Source organism: Helicoverpa armigera, chromosome 14 (genome assembly GCF_030705265.1).
Source record: "Helicoverpa armigera isolate CAAS_96S chromosome 14, ASM3070526v1, whole genome shotgun sequence".
Lineage (NCBI taxonomy): Eukaryota > Metazoa > Arthropoda > Insecta > Lepidoptera > Noctuidae > Helicoverpa > Helicoverpa armigera.
In genome coordinates this window covers 3,620,498-3,647,531 of record NC_087133.1, presented here as the reverse complement: position 1 = coordinate 3,647,531, position 27,034 = coordinate 3,620,498, and the positions used below count along the sequence as shown (strand labels likewise).

The following is a 27,034-nucleotide window of genomic DNA, read 5'->3' as shown; positions in this document are numbered from 1 at the left end:
TTTAATTTTTGGCTCTTCGATACCTGTAATACATGACTAACGTTCTTTTTTTACAAAAACTTCCATATTCTATAAAAAAGACATTGGAGGTAGCAATTGAAAGTTGTCAGCGTCCTGTAGCATTGTAGCGGTTGTATAAACATCACGATTACGTGTCGGTGGAAGGCACGCTTGCGGTGCGGAAACGGCGCGACCGTTGATTTCACTTTCATTTTATCAGTGTGGAAAATCCAGCGCTATCCGCTGTTGATTCCCACAGACGTAACTTTTTTATTTTAATTGTATCTGTTGCGTTTTTGTTGGTTTATACAGGTGGTGGTACAAGGAGCTACCTACTCATTGAACTACCAACCGTCTAGTTGTTCTACAGTACCAAGGTCTATAAAGAATACCTAACTCATTCTAACTAATAGCAATGTGAACCTAAAGAACAGCGTAGCTTTTAGTTATCTGGTATTTCTCTTACCTTTACACATTCAGACCAAACTTCAGTTTCTCAATCGGTAACTAAAGTTGATTGTAAATTAGTTACCAAATAATTATTTCTGCCAAGATGAACAGCACCTTCCTTCTAATATCTATGGATAGGACTGTCAACACGGCTGCCTTGAACACAGCAAAGTGCACGTGCTATAGCATCGCTGCAGCTGAGGTTGGCGCGAGTGGGGGTTGGATCTCGGCAATAGGTTTTTGGTGCGGAGAGAAAGTACGGTTGGTGGTGGCCGAAGACCCCTGCTCGGCGGCACTCGGTGGACTCCGCGCGGCCGCGGCCGACACTCGGCCGGCGTTTCATGGGCAGTCTGTTTGCGAAATAATGCCATTGAATCGCTGACGCCGAATTTGCCAGTGAACGCGCCGAGCGCGGAGATGCCGCGCAAATAAATAGTGGTGCGCACCAATGATAACGACAAGCTCTCGACCCAGGATACCCACTAAAATGTGCCAATGGAGTATTGTGACTATAACTTACGTGGTCCTTGCGTTACAATCGTACGATGCCAGGGAGATAAGTTCGCCGGATGCTGCTACTCTCGACAATCATGTGAGTACGAGGCTGATTATCATAGTAACGTCACTATCAGACCGTGAACGGTATCGGTCACAGCTGCATGTGCTTCGGTGCAATGACTTTGAATATGCACTTTTACTTTCATTAGTAGTCGTTTGCTTCGAACGTTTTGCCTGTTTATCAACAATCGGCGGTTTCATCTAAAGGCGCTTTTCCGCATTTTTCTTAATCGTACTTTTTCCAACTTAAATAAGCATTTATATAAAGGTCTATCTATTTTGTAAATAATGTTCAGATACCCCATAATTGTGATGCCTTTAAATGTTCTTAGGTCTTAGACAGTTAGACCATTCTCCCAGTTATCGAGTTATTGCAATTAGGAGGCAGGGCGAAAATTTTGGTTCTGATGGAATTAGTGATTTTGTTAATCTCCTGATTAGAAAACATTACAACTCGGTTAACACGACAGTAAACAACTTTGAAAAAAAAAAATGTTTTGACTTGTAAACAAGACTTATAGACTTCTAAAAAACAAATTAGGAAACTAAGAAAATTCGAACAGTTATTACATAGATATGCCTTCACTGATATGAAACCACTTTTTGTGTTGTCGTTTCTGAAAATGTGAGGATTCGTTGTCTCTGGATTAAATAATCATTTCAGTATAATACCCACCTCCAGTGTCAGGTGTTGAAAAAGATTGACGACCTTTAAAATGAAGGTACTTCTGAAGTAAGTTCAAGGGAGGAATGAGCGTTTATGGGTGGCATGAAAAGGAGTAGATTTATATTAGAATAATTGCTTAAGTTTGTAACACAAGTATTACCTACTAATTACTTACTGGGGTTATCTCATTTACAAATTGTGACTTCTTTGAGACGAACTTGGAAGAGGTATTATACCTCTTTAATAATGATTAAAGGTAATTGTTAAAGATCTTATAAGAAGAACAATTTACACAATTCTATCATGTAACTTATAATGCTTCGTCATTAAAGTTATTTAATTATGTTGGTTACAACTGAGCAATAAAACATGTGAACCATGCTTGGATGCACTATGGTCAGCATGCGGTCGCATATAAATAATAGTTGTCATTGTCGTCCGATTGACACAGGTGGCAATCAACTGTTTATTTTGAGAGGTAATAAAAAAGTGATTTGTTATGAGAGTAGGTACCTAGATAATTTTAAACATCAGACAAGATAGCGAAGTTAGATACGTTCCGACTGCTCAAGAAAACCCCTTATAATGGCCCTTGTACTAATTTCTTATTCATTTCTACCACGCTTCTCTGTCAGAAGCAACAGTCATTCCAGCCATACCGTATTTATGTCTTGTCAATCCATCTATCGTTTCTTTGGTCATTCCCTTTCTCTGTATCCATCTATATGTCGCAGGGATATGATAAAAACGGGGATTTGATCAATTCCATAAGGGATTTGATCAAATCACGGGGGATGTTAAAATAACAACACGATTTTATCTTTTCCCTAAACAAATCTAGTGAATTGAACAAATCCCTAAACTGGTTCAGTGAAATGACAAAAAACATGTCAGGTTCTTGTTTGGGTCACGCTTGCAAACACTAGGCAAGCCGTAGGTGCCTGTAACGCACAATGCAAAACGTATAGACGTGCCAGTAAGAACACAATGTTTTATCTAACTCACGATGCCACAAATCAGCTACATGTTTTAATAAGTTATTATTACAAATAGGCATATCTTACGCAACTAAAATATTTAAAAAAAATGTTTTGTTCATTGTTAAAAAAAAAAATATTGTTCTGAGTAAAATTGTTTATATCAATATTTCCTTGTATTGCACACACCTTATCATCATAATTAAATAGGTATATCTTACCAAATAAACCTTCAAAATATCAAAGCAAAATTATTTTTGCTTATAATAAATTAATTATTTAACTTCATTTCACTGAACTAATTTAGGGATTTGTTCAATTGACTAGATTTGTTTAGGGAAAAGATAAAATCGTGTTGTTATTTTAACATCCTCCGTGATTTGATCAAATCCCTTAGGGAATTGATCAAATCCCCGTTTTCATCATATCCCTGCGACATATATTCATGTTTAGCACCTTCTTCACAACGAGTTCCTCATGTCTCCGCATAACATACACAAATGCTCTCCCATGACAGTTGTCCATCAGCTCTGTTACCGATGGTCAAACTTCCTCTACACATGCATAGGTTCTCCACGCATTTCTTATTTTTATCTATTCTTGTAATATTTTACATTACCTCTTAACATTTTCGTCATCACTTCGTTCCGTTGTCTTTCATTCAATTCTTGTAGGGCTCAGCACAAACCTGTACAGGACAAAAGATCAAAACATGGTCTTATTATGAGACGTGTTAATTCTGGTCATGTTATTAATTATGTATAGTATATCTCATATAGTTATTATCTAGCTACAATGTGTCCCTATAAGAGCCTTAAAATGTCCATCCAGAAGACATGAAACTTAAATGAAATGTCAAAGGACCGTGTTCTCCGAATGAATGTAAAATTTGTATTGATCTAGTAGTAATTTCTGTTTGCAAGACATAATTAACACTCGCCGTTGATCCGTTCTAGGTAATATCATTATGTAAAACATAATACCTTTCTGCGAAGATAGCTAATTAACCGATGATGCGGATCTGCACTGCTTTCGCCGATTACGCCTGCCTTTCTTACATCACACTTAATTTGATTGCCATTTGCGGTAATTTTTGGTTGCCATTCAGACCATCTTTGTCTAGAGAACAATGGTAATTATGCCTAAGCTGAAAATAATTGCATAGAAATAGAAACTTACATCCCGGAAACTTATCTTCTAGAGAGAAAGCATTGCAAACGCTATTGGGTGATTTAGGTGCACCAGCCCATTTTAGCAATAAGCAATTAAGTAGGTATAACCACAACGTTTCTGCAAATCTAAAGAATATTGTGCTCAGCTATTTACCTATAGCGTATTAGGTATCTATCGGTAGATCTAAGTATCATTAAGTTCCTGAATGTCATTTTCAGGAATACATGTTTGCTTCTGCCAGAACGATTCAGTCCAGCATGTAACATCTTATACAATTTGGCAAATTGTAAAACCCCACGCGAAATTCCCCAGGCCTTTCAGTTGTTTGTTTGTTTCATAATCTGTTGCGAAGATGGATGCTATGAATGGATATGCCTAACGAAGTATGTTGATGAAATAGTGAAGCGACGGGATGTCGTGTGCAATCCGGAGCGAACCATTTTAGGAATGTTAAGATTATATGAAGCTGCCTTTGTCACGGATGTGTATGGATTAGCTTTTTTATGCAACGTGTTACTAACGAAGTTATGGATATGTAACTCACTTCCTTATTTTGAAAACTGAAGTCATTTTAGGCTTAAGCATAAGCATTATTGTTTGTATCTCATTTTACTTAAAGATATTTAAACGAACTAAATTATGTATTAGAATGCACAATTTTCGAGTTGCTGTAGGTATAATTATTTAATTTAATTAAACTGGTTATTAGGTATTTGGATAGAGTCTATATTTTTGTTTTACATTTATATTCGTGTGTAGGTGTTATGTTCTAGATATCTGTTTGGTGCCTAGAGCTTAGCCTACCTAATCTCGTAGCTGGCTAGATTAGACAATAATGTACCTATAAGAGAACCAAATTTTAGGATCTTGGAATTCGTTGTGAATTCTTAAAGTCGCTCAGGATTTTTACACCTAAATAACGATAGGTTTATTGACAACTTTAACATTCTAAGACCCAACACTAACATAGTTAGTACATTATCCTGCTTCAGTTTGTACAATAGATAGATAGATACTTACTGGGACTGCATAGAACGATACTCCAAGCCCATAATCAACATAAATCGGTATCATTAACTAAAGGCGCTCATTGTTGGGCTACTAAATACAAAATCTCAATACCGATACAATGGACAAAGGTATTTCCATTTTCCTTATTATTAACAGCCAGCATATAAATCCTGTTCGCTGGAAATATATCGGCGTGACTACTTACTTTCTTACATTTGATAAACGGCTGCGGATAACAAAAACGAGAGCACTACAACAATTACCTCGTGAAAGGCGCCTCGCAATCATACTTTGGAAAGTAGTCTACTCGCTGACCTTACGAATTCACGGGTATCACACAATAAAAGCGAATGCGGTGAAAATCACGCCAATCAGCCGTAACCACCTATTTTGTTGACTTTGATTGTGTCAAACCAGTTGTTTTGGTTTAGATAACATTCTGAAAGCCGTTTTATTTTCAATGGCATGTAATAAATTGAATTCGGAAAAGTTTTTGTACTTCTCGTTTTGTTGCGTTCTTTTCTCCGCATCCGTCCCAAGCTTGCAAAGTTGTTTATCCACTCCTCAGTTCACAGAGTTGCCTGGAGAAAACGGATTATTATAGTGTTCTCTGATATTATCAATATTCTTGGCGATGAGACCTTTGGAATCAAATTGTCTCGTCTTCAAGATGCACAATGACCTTACGTTGGTGCAGCCTCTCTAGACGTAATAGTTCCGAGGGCATAGTACAATGAACTGAGACTGCTTGGCAAAAAGGAAAGCCATATCACAATGTTAAACGACGATGATATATGCATCTATGTTACCTAAACCAGTTACATAAAAACCATGTTAAGATTTTCAAATGATAGCAAAGTTCATGATTATGTAACACCAACCTTTAAATCTGCGACTTTAAGTTGATAGTAGGTTCTAGAATGGTTTTAGGTAGCTGGCTCTAAACTTCTAAAATAAGAAACAACTGACGTCCTTTTTTCTGTTCGGCAATGTCAACGAGTCTCCGTACACTTTAATTAGAAGAGTGATTTGTTTATATATCCTTATCATGACTAAGCATCAGTTACTTGTTGACTGCTTCTAATATCTTGTTTAATTTGGCGTGCAGTATTAGGCAACACGTCATTGTCTCAGTCCCATTGTCCGCGGCCCTCGCCACCGACATTGAACTTCAGCCGTCAAGTAGACCAGTAATCGCAGCCATGGTCAATTACAAAACCTATTCATCACTAATAGGGTCACGGAACAGTCTTTCAGGCGAGTGTGTAGTGGTTTCTAGATTTTATTCATTTTCAATTCACACCTTGACATTATTCGGTTATTTAATAGTTTTTTCGATTGTATGTACAAAGTTTCTGTTTGGTTCTGTTCATGATATCGGGAATTGTAACTTGCTTTAAATCTGATCTAGTTATGTCTGAGACTATTTTCTCATTTTATAATTTTCTACGATTAATATCTCACTCCACCTTGACAGTTGCATTATTTATAAAGCGACCTCATCTTATCTGTTCCTTGTGGTTTACATTGAAATTCTTATAGTGACTTTGCTCTAGTTTATATCATTCGCAGCAATCGATACTTCATAGTCCCACTTACAATTACGATGTAGCTTCCTACTCAGTGGCACGGATGGCCTTATAAGTGACAATGTCCTCATGGTACATCGACAACCTTAGCCTCATAAGTTGTTATTATGTCACGATATATAGTTAGCTAATGCTGGCGACAAACAACGCTATCAGTTTCGTCATATGATTACATGAGTGGGTCAATAGAGGGAAAGTAAGTAGGCACATCATTGTGCATTCCTCTCTCGACTACATGCAGTCGTGTAGGCATGCTATTCGTACTAGCGCGAGAGATACCCTTTTTGGTAAATGACACAGTTCTGCTGCATAAGGCAACGGGTATTTCCAATTTGGAATTTTGTTAAAACCAAATTATTGACCATTTTGGTAAGGTTACGAAAGCCTGCGGACTTTGGAGTAGCCAAATCTCCAAATAGATCTTTGGCATAAGGCGAGTATTCAATTATGTTTCTAGGTCTTGATTTCTTTTCCAAATTAAATACTTATACCACTGTAAGGTATAATTTATTCAGACAGACATTCAAATACATTCGTCAGAACTAACGATTTCCTAATGTACTTCAAATTACCTGCCATCGCGAGTCGTGAGATCGGCGAAAGTTTAAGTGCGTCTGAAATTAAAATGGAATAAAAAAAGGATAATAACGTACCGGAACATGGCTGTTAAGATTGTGAAAGCAACATTGACATTAGTCGCCAATTAACATCGGCGATTGCGTAACTATGGCGTGCCAGCCATCCGCGAAAGTAAACCGCGCTACGAGCATTAAAATGGTAAACAAAACTTATGTAAGTGCATTTCCGACGGAACAATCTGATACCAGTTTTATTATTATGTAATGTGCACAAAAGTCAACATTAATTTACATGATCTTTACGAAATTTAGCACGATTACCTACTTCCGACTGCAGTGACGCGCAACGATGATAGATGGTTAAAAGCTTAGCATGTTACAACGTAACGTCATGCTATATTGTGAGCGTCATAGGTTGAGTAGAATGTGTTATAATCGCATCGTCGACTACTTAGCTCGTTACATTAGCTTCTTTTGCCATCATTGCTATTTACGTAGACATGTCAACAGTTGTCAGGAACTTATAGGTAGGTAATAGATTATGGTCTTTAAGCCACAATGCATCATTTCTCAATTAAGTAGGTAAATGTTTTATATGGGTAGCTTGATTAATGTTTGGTCTTGATAGGAGATATCAATTTTTGAAGGGATTAAGGGACCTGTCTATTTTTTAGAACAATTGATCTAAATCAATTCAACAGTTAAATAGGTATGTACATTACAATAAAATGGTAAATTAAGAAGTTTCGACAATGTTTCCAGGTACGGGTGTCATCAGGTAACAGGACGCAGCGGTTCCTGTTCGACGCCATATTTGGGCTGGAGGTACCGATCCTGGAGGAGCAGAGCGTCGAAGATGAAGAGGAGGACAACCAGATCAAAAACTGCTCCTGTGGTATGTAGACAAAATATTAGTACATAAATGTAGATCAATTAAGTCACTTATAGTGTAGCCATTTGAAAATATGGATTCCTTCACCACCTATCAAATTTTCGCCAATCAGCCTGAAAGCATCCCCTTGGGATCAATAAAACATTGTATGAGAGAAATTTCAAACTAGTTCGTGTAAAAGCAACGAAAGGCTTGTTAATTTCTTACGTTTATGCGTGTACACCCGATGTAAAGCAGGCATAATTAATTAGAATAATTTAGCACACTAGATAGCTGCAGTTTCTAGTTTTCCAATCTCAGTCTTCTAGTTAGCACTGCATTACCTATTAGACACCCTAAGGGCCTGAGGTGACGATCGAATAAGCTTAATGGGCACATCTTACCATCGTACATAATAGGACCTGTTATGGATAATTGGCAGGATAACATAATATACAAGTCTAGATATGACCAAAACAATGACATAGAATGAAAATATTGGAGTGAGATTCATAGTATTCTCACTGTAGGATTCACTTTCATTCCAAATGTTCCTATTACAATTTTACATATAAATCATCAACATAAAATAGTTGCCCAAAATTCGATCGTGTGCCTATGCCTTTCTAATTTCTAGCAATTCTAATGTTCAACATACACATTCACGTTTTAGAGTGCGGCAGGGCAAACCCACTCCCTAGAAAGATGGGTAAGTTTCATCTGTGTACAGCACCTGATATCTATGTGCACCTGTAGATAGTTCAAGTAGAGAGCACTTTATGTAGATCTACATATGTATTTTCTTAGTTTGCACGTCTTACACGTTGGCGATTATTTACCAAATTATTGTCATCAAGTATTTTATCATCTGCATTGTTGTAGTGCTATCTTTTTCAGCTTATCTTAAGGGACCTGTAGTAGGAAACAATCGCTGATGTGTATTTGAAACCTTTAATTAATATGTTTACTTTAGTTTATGTTTCCCAATTACCTAACATTTCTTGTAGCTATTATGTTATATCTTCCTTTGTGTGTATTTTTGTTACCCTGCTCTTTTACCCGTGAATATCTACGCTTACTACTACTTACCTATATGTACTTATTTAACCGATATTATTTGTTAATATCGTACAATTTCTTACACCTGGAGCTTATTTTATCCATAGACTGTTCTCAGTTCCTTATTGATTGTGTAGTCCAACCTCACGCCTGATCCTGATCTATGAGACATTAGTGTACCTAATATCTTAGGTCTTCTATGTAGCTTTTATGCACCCCACCCACTACATTTAATACATTGAAGTCTGAAATTTATTTATCTATCTATTCAAGGATTTTATCTGGCTTTGATATAGCATCTATTGAAATCGATCTGTGTTTGCAAACAATAGGCCTACTATATAATCACTATGAATGAAAACGCCAACAATATGATCGACAGACTTTTGAAATGAGAAAATGGAACTTTGAAGTTTCATTTATGGCTTGAGTTTACGTATTAACCTGTAGCTACCTACAAGAAACTAAGCTAAAATTAGATAGAAAAGCTAGAATTAAAATATGATGATAAATAAAGGCGTTTCAAGTTACACAATACCATAAGTCTCACCCATAACTTATTGCATAAATACTTTAGACAGTCTTTCTTCCTGTTCACAAGTGCATAGATAAGTGAAGTACGTTTAAAGCCGCCATTAGAAGCATTAGTGTTAGTATTTACACGTAAACAGCTGTTGTGTGGTAGCTGTGAGCGTTGAACCGTCGTTCATCACAGTGAAAGTGTAATGGACTCGATCTGCGCCCGCGCCGGATCGCGACCAACTCGCTATTAACTGCTATAACTTGTTATTTATACACTATTATTTCCCGTTCCTGTCAGTGTACAGACGGGAATAAAATTGCTTTAGAAGATTGATTGTAGAATGTTTGTGTAGTAGGGTGGGTCGTGGACCTCTGTTTAGCATAGGTCCTCATTTGCTTAACATATGTACGAGTTGATATGAATGACTTCCTCTTTCCAGGAAGAATAATACCTACCTTACCTGCCTATTTATGATTTTCCTCTTCCGAAGTAATTGCAAATTTTCTTTACAACATTTCTAAGGTGATTCGCTAGATAATCCCAAGTCGTAAATTATAGTTAAGTGTAGCTTGTTGTAATTAACTTAATTGCACCTCGTAGATCATTAACTTCACGCTTGTCTAATTCACACTTGGATATACCTACTGACCAACCATATTGATATAATTTATTATGACATTGAATTTGATATTTTGTAAATTGTATATTTTTGTAAGTATTTTCAGTACGATAGATACTGTATTTTAAATTGTGGATTTCACTACGAAAAAAGGCGACATCCTCAACTAATATTATGTAAAACAAGCTGTATTGAAAACATAAACAAACAATCATTTAGCATGAGTTAACAGGAAAACTGTATCATGTACCGCCAAGCCAGTTCAACAAACTGCGTTCACTTTCTAGAGTGTGGCGGGTCCAATCAGGAGAACCGCATCGTCGGCGGGATGCCGGCGGGCGCCAACCGGTACCCGTGGATGGCCAGGATCGTGTACGACGGACAGTTCCACTGCGGAGCCTCACTCCTCACCAAGGAGTATGTGCTCACCGCTGCTCACTGCGTCAGGAAGTAAGTGATCAAATTTTTGTGGTTAATTTAATTCTAGTGTGAAGAGATTATCAGGAGTTTGTAGAGGGTCCTAATGTTATGCTATCAGAAGTTGTTGTGCTTATATCGTATTTGCATCTTAAACAAATGCCTTCTACCAGATAAAACTAACAGTATAATGTGTGTATGTTTTTGAATGGATCGGGGAAGCCTTAGGTATTCCCATGCATTCATTTTCTTGAAAGACGAGTGATTTCCTAGAGAAGCGTTTCACTATCACAATGTAGATGCTACAACTAGGTACATTGTCGTTTCCAAGGAAATAGATAGCTTGCTCAGAGCCATTTATGATAGGTAGGTAGTCTTAAAGGTTAAACTTCTAGTTCAACCAGGAAGTTTATAGGAAGCATGTAATCGAAATGATAGGTTTGTTGCAACCAATTACGGTTTAGAAATCGAAGCGATAAGGTATGTGATTCTGTAAGGTATAATCTTTGTTATATGTATAGTAGTACCTACAATTTAAGTAAACTACTGAAGTTAACTTCTATAAAAAGTATGTACTGCTGCTTTAGCGATTGAAATATTGATAGACCAAACTGAACGAAGAAATTGGAAAATGAAAATAATTTTGTTCTGTCTCCCAGATTTTTTAGCCCCTCCCTATGTTAAATTACTTATTTCACTTAGGTATTCTTCTTCAAAATGGCTAAACAGAATGCTCAACGAGCTACTTGCAACAACAATTTTTTTATTTAGCTACCGAGGCTCCTTACAGTGGGGCCTTTTCCCAACCTATCTTCCAGTCTAAATCAGCGTTTTACACGATACGACTGCCTATCTGTCCTCTTCAAGTCCGGGCAACCCAACAGACTCCCGTAAGACTTTTCGTTAGACTTTCTGTCTTCCGACTACCTGTAATGAGCCAGGACCCACCAGCTTCTTTGTTACACTTTAAACGATGCTACATCATTCGTCATGTAACCTCACTGGTGGGAAATGAAATGAAATGCAATATTAGTTATATAATGTTGTTATATCGTCGCTGCGTGGAACGCGAAGTGCGCCCGTGGTCACACGCAATGTTGCATTACGATAATTTACATTGGGCCTATTTGCTATTTAAAACACTTCTATTTTTCCGGTTGATATTTCGCCTATTCGTGTATTTTTACATATTTTTTAAATGGGTATGTCTAGAAAATGGAATAAATAAATTACAGTTTTCATAAATCTCTCGTGTAAAATATGAAGTGCGTTTAATTAATGAGACATTTCCATTCAATTTGATCTGTATCTATTTTAAATATCTTACGTGTAAGCCACATTATTTCATAATTAACATTCGACGTTGTATGAATTTCTACCTGATTTACGCACCTGATTTAAATGTTATTATCATGCGAAAAACTACATTAATAACATTCAATAAATCATATTGTATAATGGCGTGTTAGGTAGATAACGATGTAAGTTAAGTCATAAAATATAACGTGTGTTAAATGATAATATATTTAGGTAATCGTTAGTAAAAAATAGTTACGATTCAATTATTATTCTTGCTTACACAATTTTTCCTTATGTACTTACATATTATAAGCACCAACCGATATATTTAGGATAATATATATTTTTTTCTGAATTATGTATTTAATGTTCATACATTACCATCATAACACAGTAAATATAAACTTACTATCTGAAATGAAATAAAAATAATAATTTATTAAAATTTCCAGATTAAAACGCTCAAAGATCCGCGTGATCCTAGGCGACCACGACCAGACGATCACGACCGAGAGTGCGGCCATCATGCGCGCAGTGACCGCCATCGTACGACACCGCAGCTTCGACCCTGACTCCTACAACAACGACATCGCACTCCTCAAGCTGCGCAAGCCTGTTAACTTCTCCAGGATCATCAAGCCTGTGTGTTTGCCGCCTTCTGGTGAGTTTGGATAAAATTGCATAACATATCTGAAGAAGTAGATCTATAGATTTCCAATATTCTGTCGCTTCCCTTGAAAGGGCGGGCCTTACTAAGATTCTAGAAATGATGGTTTACCTTGCCTTACCTCAAAAGCCGAAGGCAACGATAGAAGAAGAACCCATCGAATGGCGATAATAAATTCATCATGGTCATGGAAAACCGATTTGTTTAATATTTGTGAAAGTGGTGGTCCTCTGTAGTATTGTTTCAGTTAGGTAAAACAGATGATAAACAACAGGTTCACTTCTAGACTGGAATATTGAAACTATCTAACCATCTTAGCCTAATACCCTAGGTAAGACTGATTGTCAGACTACCCGTAACGACTGCCAAATGTTCAAATGAGACCCGAGACCGACAGTTGAAAAAACATAACGATGTAAAACAAAATCAAACAAGTCTGTGTAACAATGAATGTAATATTCCCTTCCAGGCATAGATCCATCGGGCAAGGAAGGCGTGGTGGTGGGCTGGGGCAGAACATCGGAGGGAGGACAGCTGCCTGCCATCGTGCAGGAGGTACGGGTGCCGATCCTCTCGCTCAACCAGTGCCGGGGGATGAAGTATAGGGCCTCACGTATTACTAACAACATGGTGAGTTCAAAATCTTTAATAGTACCATACACTACCTTGGTTATTTTTTAAAAGATGGACTAAAGTCGATAATGGTCAGAGATGATACACAATAATAATTCAGTGCAAAAATATTCGCCAAAGGCCATCCTTAGTTCCTACTAGCGTTTTTGGAGTTAATTTATATTGGAAGTAAGGTCTGGTAAGGTCACACAATAATTGAACTCAGGGTCTCCAAAAGCAACAAATACGGGTTTTAGTCTGAAGAAGTTTGACACTTCTTCTCGCTGTACAAAAGGTCATACATAAGCTTAGCTGCCACTTTTTGGAAACATTGTCCGTTAACGTGTCCGTTAACATGTGTAAATATCTTGTGAATAAAGTGTTTGTTTGCTGTCTGATTTTCAGTTATGTGCTGGCCGAGCATCTACAGATTCGTGTCAGGGCGACAGCGGTGGTCCCCTGCTCCTGCAACAGGGAGATAAATTCCAAATTGTTGGTACGTATCAATTGTGTTCCATTTCTTCCAGTGCAATTAAGATTGGACACTGCATTTATAAATATGATCATCATCATCACCTAGCCTTTTCCTAACTATGTTGGGGCCGGCTTCCAGTCTAACCGGATGCAACTGAGAACCAGTGTTTTACAAGTAGCGACTGCCCTATGTGACCTCAACCCAGTTTTTTTTATAAATATGGCCATTGTTTTGTAATTTGAGAAAATGTTATACTTATCTATCCTCAAATCTGTTTTCCACGTTTTAGTCCTGAATAGCACTAAATTCATAGTTGTTAACTAAGACGAGTCTTCAGGCCGGATTAGAAAAGTTAGCAGAAGTGCCATCTCTTAAAGTTTGCCTACTTTATCTACATGCCTACTTAGGCACGCTTGTGGACTAAGTGCCGCAACTTGGACAGATGGCGCTATTTCACATTCAAGTCATTTTCAGCTTCCCATCGATTGATTTTAATCTTAATTGGACGTAGTTATGCAGAAACGTTCCAACCCACAAGTCACCCGAAATCGAGTTATTGTGATTGAACAGCCTAAAATTTAGCATATGGTTATCTAAACTCAATATAATTCAACAATAAAACCTCTAGTATTCACTAGTTAGAATAAAAAAGAATACAACTGAACGCGTAAATGCTTATATCTCAAATTCAACCTTCAGTGGGTTGGAATGTTTCCGCATAACTACGTCCAATTTAGCAAAAATTGTCCTTTTCCGTAAACTCATTCAGACAAAATTTTGTGATTCCTGAACATTTCTCATGTACATGTTAATATTATCTCTGCTGTATCAACACAAAAGTATTCTCATATGTATTTTTGTATGATTTTGTTTTCATTTGTTGCCTTTTCTTTCAGGTATCGTATCATGGGGAGTGGGATGCGGTCGACCCGGCTACCCGGGAGTATACACAAGGATCACTCGATATTTACCCTGGCTTAGAGCTAACTTACGAGACACCTGTCTTTGCGGCAACTAATATTAATGTCACAAGAAAAAGAACACGCTGAACAATGTCCTTTTACAAGAATACAAATCGAACAACTTATATTTCCGAATTATTAGGCAGCATATTTTTAATTTATTGAGCACGCAAATAATGATAAGTTCTTAATTGTTTAGGAATGTTTATTGTACATACACAAATCGACATTTAATTTTTAAGCTAGACTAACGTTATTTTATTAATGCTATTTGTACATATTGTACCTACCTATTAATAATAATTTAAGTGCCAAGTTAGACATATTATAATTATGTTCAAATGTAATGAGTACCTAACATTCATTAATAAATATAATTTAGTGTCAACAAGAGCCAAATCTGAAATAATACTCTTAGTTTAGAAGTTCCATATAGATGTTACAAGATTTTAGATACGATAGAATAGTTTCGATATCAAAACTTTTTGCTGTCATAATAATCATATAGGCACTTGTTATTCACAATGAAAAAGCAAAATTCATATTTAAAAATAGAATTGTAACAAATAATGGACTCATGTAATTTAATTCTCATTGTAAAAATGAGGATTATATTTCATGATTGATATTAGATTGCCAGTAGGCTGTTGCAAATTAGAGAAAACAATGTCATGCAATTGAGTCCTTGGTCTCAATTGATTCTGAGAATATTAGGACCCCCGTAATAAGTAGGTATTTCAAAATACCATTCTCATCTAAAAATACCTTTGTTTCATGTTCTTTAGTCTATAATGATTTCTCTATAAGTTAGAACTTTTTTTTACCTACTATCGCTAAACTTAGTACCCATGTTCAGTTAATAATGGCTCTCATCCTTAATCATTTATTAACAAACCATTTTCCGTTTTCATTAGGCTTTAAACTTATGTTAAAAAAATTGATATTTAATGCATCGCGTGCCAAACGTAAGTGTATTAAAGTATCGCATTTTGTGACAAAGTCATGATATTTATTAACACAATTTAGAATTACTTTAAGGCCCAAATACATCGGCAACCTAAACTTCAGTTTTCTTAAAACAACTGTTTACTATAAAGGAGATGGCCAAAAAAACACCCAGAATCGACAGGAACTTCATATGTATGATTGGATTCAGTATAATTTGTGGATTTTAAAAAGTACTTTAAATCATCTAAAAACCGTGGGGTTCTCTTTTTATAACGTTTTTTCGATCAAGATTTTAGTTCACAAAAAAGTTTACTTTTACTATTTGATGTTCGTTAGAAGTTGAATGCAGACTCGTGATTGGACCGTTTTACATTGCTAAGTCATTTGTTATATTTGACAATGTCACATGGCGAGATTTTCAAAGACAATTTCTCCAAAAACATTTCATAGCCAGTTGTGAAGGTTGCATGTAACTGCGAAACCTCTCCAAGTAGGTAAGGTCGGTGCTTAATCGTATCTGGAGTGGTTAAATACAAGACCTTTTAATCTCCAGGCAAACTCTGTAACTATGGGGATATTAAAATTGGCTTGTATAATGTTAGTGTACCTTGTTTTTTATGTGCCTTGATGTAAATAATCTTATAAATCAACATAAATTCAACATAACTTATTTTTTGTGAAAATATGATATAGCTCCTATACCCCATGGATTTCAGGCTGGATTTTTTGGCACCATCAAAGGTCAATAATAATGAACCCATTGGTACCCATTTCGTTGCTGTCGATTCTGGGTTTTTTTTCTATGAAAATTTGGCCATCTCCTTTTCACGTTCAGTTTTCAAAGCAGTAAGCATTTGTTTTAAGATAAACTGGCGTTTATGTTGTAGGTGAAAAGGGACCTAAATTACCTTGTTTTAGTAATTATAAGTTAAATTACTTCGGACAGGCCGGTGGTGCAGATTACCATTAGAAATTAAGAAGATATTGCTTTAGTGTTGTACTTTGTTTGTACATAGTGTTACTTAATCTATTTGTTATTAATAATTTTAGTTTTTTGTATCGAATATTCTTTTTACGTGTTATGTCCTAAAGTCTATCTTAACTCTATTCCCAAAAAATAAGATAACTTAGCTCTTGTTCTGACTAGGTTCCCATAGCATTGCTTGAAAAATATCTTAATTTTTATACTGATTCTGACAGTAATGCCAAAAATAATCATGCATACACTTTTGGACAAAAAAAACGGCGTTAACTTTTAATTTTTGTTGGAAACTTTCGCATTCACATGTTTCGTTCGTTGGAATCCGTGATGTGAATGTGTCAAGTGAACAGTGAAAGGATAAGATCGAGGGAGATGAATGTATTTGTTTTTAAAGATTTATTTAGTTGTCTTTCGAAAACGTGTTACACCTACTTCTTAATTTTTCCTCCTCGAGAATTTCTAAACTGCCAATTCAAAATTAAATCATAATAAGAAGCTATACCTAATCCACTTTTGAAAGATGACCTACCTATTTGGTAGTTTTTTTTTTCTTATAAATTTTTCTTACTTATAACTTTACCAATGCAGATAGGTCTAACACGATATCATCTTAGCGTTATCATAGTTCTTAGGAATCAATGCTCTTTAGGCTACATCTGTGATCCCTATCACGATAAAATTGTTGTTGTTATAAATAATTTATTTTAACGTTATAATCCCTACTTTAAGTTAGTTTATAAAACATCTAAAATACAAATTATTTCTTAATTAACTTATTAATTACTTGTGACATGTGATTTTTAATTTTGCAAAGATGTTACTACACTTTAATTGTTATCGAGGTGCTCTTTTACATTAAACAGATTAAAAAAATGTTTATGACTTTATTTTTGACCATCATCTTTTTACTGTAGGGTCCAAAATTTTATTACAAAGTCGTGATATTTATGTGATGAGGTGAAGATCTTAAAGGTTGTATTAAGGAAAAACACGAACTTTTGGGGATTTATACCTTCATATAAACGGTTTGAGAGACAAACAATAATTATGAATTCTGCGTATCCCTAATTTCACAGATAATCTTAACCGCAAAAGCTTTTTAGTTCGTGATTCATCACAACAAGAATCACAGGTGCCCTCAACGTATTAAGGTACATAATACATTGATTCGGAGAATCTGCTCAGATGACAAGCTTTATTTCCCTCTACAAACTCGTTGTCATAAAAGCTAAAACAACAAGCCCAAATCATGTTTCAAGGGGTGTTCTCGAAAGCGACTTTTTAGAACTGCGTTAAAATCCAACTCATTGGCATAATTAAGCCTCTTTAGATGTACGCCTCGCTGGTGAATGTGCAAAAAGACAGCGGACCATTGTGACGCGGTTCGAAAGTGACACTTTCGCCGCAAGCCAACCGGTCGGCGCCGAAACCGTCTCATGTGTCCATCTCCTTTATCACTGGCTGAATGTCTTGATTACCTACTGATGATTTTTTTATAAGGTTTTATACATAAGGGAATGTGTTATGTCTTTGGTCATATTGCAACGATTTTATATCTACACGTTCGCTCAAAATAAATATTCGACGGAAGACGATCTAGATCTTTAAAATTTCGGAACGTAGATTTTGACAAAGTGTTGTATTTTCGAATTAGGGACTTAATAGAAAACTAAAATTTTCTTTCAGGTACTTTTATTTACCGCTGAAGCTGCTACATACAGTTTTGATAAGCTGAAGAGAGCATCCAAGAATTTTTTTTCTGACCTCAAACGTACCTGCCTAATTAGAATGGCACTATTTCTAAATTGTTCATTCAAAAAAGCGCTCTGGTAATAAATATACCCGTTTACCGTTAAAGTCTCGATGCTTGTAGGTAATTGATTGAACTTTGCGTTCGATAACAAGTGTGGAATAATAAGAATGCACATTAGCAAAATGCTACCTCCTTTGATTAGGAACTAGGTAGGTACTTTTGGATCCTGGTACAGACAGGTAACAATTTTTGAGCACGACATTTAAGTTACAGGCTGTAAAGACTAGAAATAGAAGAAAGCCGATAATTTTCTGCTTAGACCGAAACTACATTTTGTATTTTTTCTAATTATACATAGATAAATGGTTTACTCCCAGAACGCCCATCCCACAGTTATGGGTAGGTAGTTTTGCGGGAAGACTTGGCGCTGAAAGATCCACAGTCACAAAAATTGTGTAAGTATTGTAAATGTTTGAACATAATATATAATAATATAACATACATTATCTATTTAACACTTTTGTTTAAGCATTACCAGTTAATAAGAGCACGTAGGTTTTTCCCTAAAGTTACAAAGAACAATCAACGCCTGACGAGAAACAAACGAGTAGGTAGGTAGGTAGGTGTGTCATAAAATGTCAGTCATCCCTTAAATGAATTTGAATTATGGATTCCATTAACGCTTAAAATAAGATCGTGATGAGACAATTAAAAGGTGGGAGACCCTACTCCTCAGGATATATTTTCAATCTTGAGTTGATTTTCCACACAGTTCTACGTAGTTTCAAGTTCGAGCGCTACAGGCTTTTTGTAACTGGCAGGATCTGTTCCAAATTGCGTTATCGTTCGACATTGCGCCTGATTTGTTTGCTATCGTGTGAAATAAGCATAATGATGCTATTGGACTAGTGGGGTATGAGTTGACGTATCCAAAACACGTCCGTTGTTTGACCACGACCGTGGACGCATCTCAGTGTGTGTCCGTAGTGAGCGCGCGCGACAACTTCAACGAACCAATACCATGCGCCAGCTGAGCGCCAAAATCTGAATTCGAATTTAGAATTTTTTCTTTCTTTTTTTTCTGTTTATTTTTTAAAACCAGATTCAGAATGTGGAAGTGTTTATTTATTGTGGTGATTGTGGCATTGACTTTCACTTGCTCTGAGGTTGGTAGCATTTTTTACTTTCGTTTGAATCTTGATCATAAAATGTCCTGAGACTTGAATCCTTTGGTATTATCTGTTAACGACCACTTAGCGGTCAAAATTATGTTTCATATTACTGTCTTGTTGGCTAAAATGTTATTCTGAATTCACATGCTTTCTTTCCTGCATATTTATAGCTTGTATAAGTAGATTAAGCAAGATTTTGGCTATTCTAGACACGACACCAATATAAATGCTTAATTATAAAACCTGTTGTAAAATATTTGTTTACAACTGTAAATATAAAGATAGACATGTATTAAGGCTTGTTAGTAGATTTCCGTCATTCGCAAATACCTAACTGTTTTTGAGTGAAAGGTTAGCAAAAACTATCTCCGAACTAGTAAGAATAAAATACTAAAGCTATTTGAAAGTCTGAAGCTTCTCATTCATGGATTCCACACGAATGAAAAGAGAAATTATGATGATGATGCTGAAAGCATTTTCCCGCCAATGGTAACTAAATCACAAGAATGTCATAAATCTTCTAAAACGACCTTTGCTTTGCGATTTTATCATAAAGTAATTAATCTAATTAATTATCCGGTGATAATTAAACTGACTACTGGAACTATGTTTCATGTCAATTGTATTTTAAATAACCGTAGTTACAGTTGCAATTTTACGTTGCAATACAGTAGTAATGGGCACATTAGGTGTAGTGTAGACTGTAAACAAATTAGGAGTTATTGTAACTACTCTTAAGTTGACTATAATTACGACTGGCCTATGAAAATATTGTAATACCAAGGTGATTTTGAAACAGTTTACGAAAGCAGGTGAGATTAACCAAATCAACTAAGTATAGACATAAGCAGACATTGGAGTCTACGTCACCCCTTGTTTCGATTTCAGAAGTCACAGATATATGATGGCTTATTTAGGTATATCCTGCTTATTGCGAGGCTTCTTCGTAAACCCCACCAAGCAACGAATTCTCAAACTATTCCTGCAACGAAACTATTAATCAATCTCTTTATCCTCAACACAGGGTGATGTAGTCCAGGACACAAGGGGGCTATACACGAAGAATGTCTTCGGCGGGCTGTGGGGCAACCGGCCGCCGCTGATAGAAGCCAACCAACCTAGGACCACGTGTTCTTGCAGTTAGTATGCACATCATAATCATTAATGGACGGGCTAACTTAGCAGGACATTTGCATGGAGTAGTTGGGACGAAATAACAAACACTAACAACCCTCGATCGGATTTTTTATAGTCTCAAGTAACTTTTAAGTAGGTACTCCTCATAGCCAGCAGAAGTAGGTGTGCTTACAGAATTTCAGTTTTCGCATATAAATCCTGATGTTTTTCTGTGCCACTCCTGGCAAACCTTTGCCCGGTTAAAAAGCGACAGTGCCGTTTTTAGATGAATTTATTCTGGCTCCTGACTCCAATCTGGTAAATAACCAAAATTATTCTACTGGAGATCAAAGGGGGAGGCCTATGTTCAGCAGTGGACGTCCTATGGCTGAGATGATGATGATGATTCTACTGATATCTACTATAATCATTGAAAGCTCCATAATTTGATTAGGAAATGAGTAATACATACCTTTTGCAATGTAGGTAAATAAGTAGACAAGTTCAAGGAAACACTGTTGGTGCATAAATATGTTTAATGAAGAGGCCAATGTTTTGATTAAAGGGAAATGGGTATTTTGCTATGACTCACATTGAGAAAGGATACCTACATCGGCATAAATGCATACAAAGTAACGACTGCATTGAAGGTCGGAAGCATTTCAAGTTAAATGTGGTATTAGTTATCTTTCAAAAGAATTGATTTATTAATTCTAATAGAGCCTATAATTATCAAAGTTAATTGGAACATCTTCAACCCTTGCATATGAAGACCATGCCTTACCTATATATTTTCAATTCTATTATAAGATCATGTTTATAGATCGAAGATAGTTCTACAGGAATATTTCAAAATGACTGATTAATCAATGATTGCTAAGAGTTATGGTTTTATTTCCTTTGTGAATATTTAGTTTTAAAGTCTTCCCTAATCAATGTTTGCAGAATGTGGCGAAAGGAACGAGGTATCGCGTATCGTGGGCGGCGATGAGGCTGGCATCAACGAGTTCCCCTGGATGGCTCGCCTGTCCTACTTCAAGCGGTTCTACTGCGGGGGGATGCTCATCAATGACAGATATGTGCTCACAGCCGCACATTGTGTTAAAGGGTAAGGAGGATTTACTTGAAATATTAAGATGGACATTTAGGCAGGTGAACGCGGTTGTCATTTGTTAATTAACAGTATCTATAGAAGATCTGACTGTGGCAACCAGGGTATGCAGATGATTATTAGGTTTCTACCTGCTTGGACAAGAAACGGGCTCTCATGTATGAAATGATATCAGGAATGAGATCAAAGCATAGGCCTTCTTCTTAGTAGATAATTTTCTTTCAGAAAAGTGTATTTATCTGGCTCAATAATTTCCTGCTGGTTTGTCGAAATGGAGTTGTTATTAAAATCCTATTAAACGTTATTAATAGAAATAAACTTTATAATTTTTCCATTCTAAGCCTAGCAGTTTATAGAAATAGATATTTTTATGTGCTATGTCTATAGTTGGCGCGGAAGCGTGAACATAAGTGTTTGTTCAACAAACCACTTCGCAGGGTGTTGACTCTAACCACTACCCACGAGATCAATCTTCTATGCGCAAATAAGTCAATCCATGTAAAATTAGAAAAACTCAGATGCCTATTGGGAAGTTCCTGTAATTAAGGCTAATAGAAGCAATATCGTGACGTAAATAATGACAAACAAATCAACAAAGGAATTATTTAAAAGGCTATTGGCATATATAGAAGTAGGTTAATGACACTATAATGAATGATATTAACAAAATATTAGCAGGTACCATTCCAGAACGTTTTGTATTTGTTTATGAACTGGATCTAATTTATGAAGTTTAATACCTGCTAATAAAAATAGGATCATGTCTTTCCGAAGTTCTGATTGCTCTGAATATGTTTTATGACTAATAACGACGTATCAAACTGCAGATGACATCGTTAATCATTAAAAACGAGTCCGATAACCTAAGAATTGGCAAACAAGTCCAAAATAAATTCATGCCACAAAATTGTGAATACCAATCAGCATCGATAAGTACGTTCACCTTGAAACCGGCCCAGGAGCAGGCTCCAAACTCAAAGTTCATTATCCTCGACAAATGACCATTTTAGGCGGTTTGTGGACTTTTTGTTTAGCTCTCAACGGCTTCATCTCTTCAGGTATGGAGCGCGTTTGAAATCCGAAATCGCAGTATCGGGGAGTTCAAAAGGTGTCCACTTGTCTCGGTGGTTGTATTGTTCTATGACAGTAGCGGAGTCTAATGTACGCAAGTGAAAGCGTCATTGAGGGACATTAATAGTATTCATGACCGTGGCCCGCCAAAACACTGAGCGTCACTTTCGCTCAACGTGGACACAAACTTCACTTGCTAGTGTTGGTCGAACAATTGACATCGAAAAGAAACAATTGATTACACAATAGATGCTTGTCAACTGAATTAATTAACTGTCATGGTTACAGAACTTAGAGATGTTTTTGAGTTTTCCATGCGAAAGTTACAAAAACGTACTCGCGAAAGCAGAGAATGACTTTACTCTCATAATGGCTTTCAGAAAGTTGGCAAAAGAAAGAGTTATTTTGCGCCGAGTCAGTCTCATCTGTTGTATAATAAAAATTGAATATAGATAATCCGGACATACAGGAAAAAAAATCTAAAATTCCATTCCCGGAGGAGTTAATGTATTCGTTAATTGCAATGAACAAAAGAAGCATCCAAATCTCAAGCCGTGAACTCTCAAAACTTAAGTCACTGAATCATTGTTAAATACCTACAATGTTTTTAATTTTGGGATTGAGTGAGTCATTTTTGTTTTTCGACTTAAAAGCTCACGATCCTAATTTGCAACCAATTTATGGCTTTGTTTATTTAAAATGCAAATTATGCGAACTAAATCAAAAAATGTGATCTACATATTCATTTGTTGATCGTTGAAGCTACAGGGAATTACTAGGTACTACTATCGCATGTGAATAAAAAGCAAACTTTCGAAAGAAGAAACTTTGCAGAAAACATAAACTGCAATGTTGCAACAATAGGGGTTAAAATTGTATGATAGCATAACATACGTTAAATAGAGGAGGTGGCACTACGCTAATCTCGACCTGAAGCCGTGTCACGAGATAGTGGAACAACAATTGTGACTCGATAAAACATGATTTCCCAAATCCAGCCAGATGATAAAACTGAGGTGATGAAGGCAAAATACCAAATTATCTTTGATCCTCACCAATTCCTTAAGTTTTATCTAATTTTCTCATCAAATGTTTCAGATTCATGTGGTTCATGATCAAAGTGACCTTTGGGGAGCATAACCGCTGCAATGCCACCTCTCGGCCCGAGACCCGGTTCGTGCTGCGAGCCATCGCCAACAAGTTCAGCCTCACCAACTTCGACAATGACATAGCTCTGCTCCGTCTGAACGAGAGAGTCCCCATCTCGGAGACCATCAAGCCTATCTGTTTGCCTACTAACAACCGTAAGTTTGCTTTGATACTGAATTTAGGGATTGAAAATTTTTCCACAAGGTTTAAAAGTCCAGACCCCTATAGCGGGTGGAAGGTTTTGTTAGACCTTCCAGTAAACCCTTTCATGTGCTGTGTAAGTCATATTACACTATTTTCTATTTGGAATTCTCAGTGGGACACATTATAATTCTTAGATCGATTATGTTTTTTTTTATTTTGAGAGTATCAAATTGAGAACTTGAAATTTGAAACTGCCTAGAGTTCGGTCACTCTGTTCACTTCTGCGAAGTAGTCGAAGAGGGACTAAAATTTAATTAAATTTTCTTCAGAAAACCTCTACGTGGGCGTGAAAGCTGTCGCATCAGGTTGGGGTACCCTCACCGAGGAGGGCAAGGTTTCGTGTACACTCCAGGAGGTAGAAGTACCAGTCATCAGCAACCAGGAATGCCGGAACACCAAGTACACCGCCTCTATGATCACGGATAACATGCTGTGTGCTGGATACCCGAAGACAGGACAGAAGGATTCTTGCCAGGTAAGGTCTCTTATAGTTAATAAACGAGTAAGTTCAAAATCAAAGTCAATAAATAATTCGATAGATTTTAAGTCATCATACTTAGTTGCCTTACGAAGCTTTAATTACATTACTTACTGAAGGAGACAGTAACTTATCTACCAAGTACAAGTGACTACCTAGTTCATCAAGTTTTGGGCCTGCAAAAGAAAATTGCATAGTTAGGCCATCCCTAAAAATGGATGGCCTATGTTCCAAGAACACATACCTACACGTGCGTATATAACGTTCGAAATTATCAATGTTTCAGGGCGACAGCGGTGGTCCACTGATAGCTGAGAGGAAACACGACAAGCGCTACGAGCTGATCGGTAATTTATCTAGATTTATTCTTATAATTCTGAGCTTATTACCCTGCCATTTGGGCACGTAGCTAGACCGACAATGGCGTGATTTTGAAAAGATACTTAAGTGGGTTCTGAATACGTTATTGGGATTCTATAGTCCCAATAAATAATAATCACGCCTATGCGTGATTTTCATAAAATTATTGTTCACTTCTTTAGTTGCCCCCATTAACTGATTCATCAGTCATCTGGCTACCTGTATGTTGCATAATGATCGCGGTTTTCTTTCAAAGTACCCAAGTCCCAAAGTACCTACTTAAAAAAGCGAAAGTGCTTCAGCCAATGTACTGTTATTTTGGAAAACTCTTTCGGACAAAGCTGCTTATGTATTATTTATTTTAATCTTAACACAGTTCAAAATACACTTTCTAAAGAAAACGAATATTGCAGGCGTAGTGTCATGGGGCAACGGTTGCGCAAGAGTTGGTTACCCGGGCGTTTACACTCGAGTTACTAACTACATCGACTGGATACGTGAGAACACACAGGATGGCTGCTACTGTACCGATTAGTGTCCACAGACAACATTGGTATACAATTAGTAGTGTAAAAATATAAATAAATATCTACATGCATTTATTTAGAATAGTTGAAACAGCGCCATCTATGTTGACTGTGATGAAACTAATCTTCCTTTCGTGATGATAGATGGCGCCACCATATAGTTTGCATCAATATGGTAGTATAGTCTTTATGAAGTCTTGGAAAATGAATAATAATACTACGTAATTTATAACCAAATATTTGGAGGAAATTGCACGAATTATTAAATGTTTTGAATATTTATTTTAAAAAATTTAAGTTTAGGAAAAATATTTATATTAATTTACTATTTTATACTTAAATTTGTGTACTATTAAATTGTACAAAATACACATTAGTCGTTAGGTTACAAATAAATAAGTAAGGATGTAACAAATCAGCATGATGAGTAACATCATGGAATTGCCATAAATTTTTCTACAGGTAACTTACATAAATAATAATAGTATCTTAGATTAGTGATATTCTTTTATGATTTTGTACGTATTTTTAAATAATAAAGTACCTCAAATAAATCATTGTTTGCTCCTTATTTATTTTCACAAGGTATACGCTTTTTTATTATTTTTTCAGTGTCTTTTCAGACGCCGCACTTACCAATAGCTCAAGAGTTAAACATTTGGTTATTGCTTTGTGGCTTTACAAATTTTCAGTCAACTAACTGTCTAAAATTATAGCTGCACCTCGAAGGGCTTTTGGCTTTTGTTACAACATTTTGATAGGGTTTAAAGAACAATACGAAAAAAAAATACAAAAAGACCGGTAGACTGATGTTGCTGCCATAGCCTTTAACCATATCGTCTGTCACATAATCAATCTACGATTTCCTTGATCGTCATTTTCCGTAAAATCATTATCCATTTTCCATTCCAATCCTCCGATCATGAGAGTTTGTACAGGCATTTTTGATAGGTTTGCTAAAGTATAATTGAAAATTAACTAAAGAAATATTCTACGAGCATCGACACTTTTCCTATGTTTAAAAAAAAATCAACTTTAATAATATCCAAAATCACCCATTTGACATACACTACTATTAAAGAAAATCTAAGGCAATTATTCGCTTTGCTCGTGAAACGTACTTTCACTAGACTCTTGACCTATTAGGTCAGGAACAACTACAGCAGGTTAGGAGAACACGGCCTTATCCTAGCGCGACTATATCAATATTGGAATACAGTTAGTTGCTGTTAAAGTTTATTTAAAACTGAGACGTTCACTTAATTTTGTGGTGAATGGTGGCTTGACAAAAATTATTTTCTGGACATGTGAGAGGCAGTAGGTATGTACAAAGTGGTCTTTCGAGAATCATTACTAAATGTTTTGTTAACTGAATACCTACGTAAGTGAAAGGATTTTGACCAGGGTTTAACTTATGTAACTTGTACCTTTATGGAAACGTTAATCGAGTTAATAAGTTAAATGGTAGGTAGGTACCAAATTACGTGCTTCCAATTTTTCACAAACAAATGCAACAAGTCTTTAAAAATTATGTAAGGAAGTATAAGAGGTCTTGTAAAGTACAAAATGTTGCAGCCAAATGTCAACGACACAACAGGCCTTATTTCCTTTTAATACAAATAATTAAGGCAACATAATTTATTCAGGGGTCATTTA

General features: G+C 36.2%; 2 protein-coding genes across 4 annotated transcripts; both read left to right on the top strand.

Annotated features, from left to right (window-relative positions):
• Positions 1–542: 542 nt before the first annotated feature.
• On the top strand, positions 543–16,551 carry LOC110379849 (trypsin-1). 3 transcript variants are annotated; one of them, XM_064037943.1, is made up of 8 exons: positions 543–1,042; positions 7,766–7,898; positions 8,548–8,583; positions 10,363–10,525; positions 12,244–12,452; positions 12,928–13,088; positions 13,476–13,566; positions 14,442–16,551. In XM_064037943.1, the coding sequence occupies exons 1-8, from the start codon at positions 899–901 to the stop codon at positions 14,561–14,563; spliced, it is 1,059 nt and encodes a 352-aa protein (XP_063894013.1). In that variant the 5' UTR covers positions 543–898; the 3' UTR covers positions 14,564–16,551. The 3 variants fall into 3 exon arrangements, with proteins under 3 accessions (XP_063894013.1, XP_063894014.1, XP_063894015.1); XM_064037945.1 differs by lacking the exon at positions 543–1,042 and adding an exon at positions 4,841–7,530; XM_064037944.1 differs by lacking the exon at positions 8,548–8,583 and having other exon boundaries at positions 548–1,042.
• A 2,566-nt stretch (positions 16,552–19,117) lies between these two features.
• On the top strand, positions 19,118–25,427 carry LOC135117786 (trypsin-7-like). The gene is made up of 7 exons (XM_064037946.1): positions 19,118–19,356; positions 20,387–20,501; positions 21,424–21,586; positions 23,759–23,964; positions 24,283–24,488; positions 24,778–24,838; positions 25,265–25,427. Exons 1-7 carry the CDS (start codon positions 19,300–19,302, stop codon positions 25,384–25,386), a joined length of 930 nt encoding a protein of 309 aa, XP_063894016.1. The 5' UTR covers positions 19,118–19,299; the 3' UTR covers positions 25,387–25,427.
• The last annotated feature ends 1,607 nt before the right edge of the window (positions 25,428–27,034 follow it).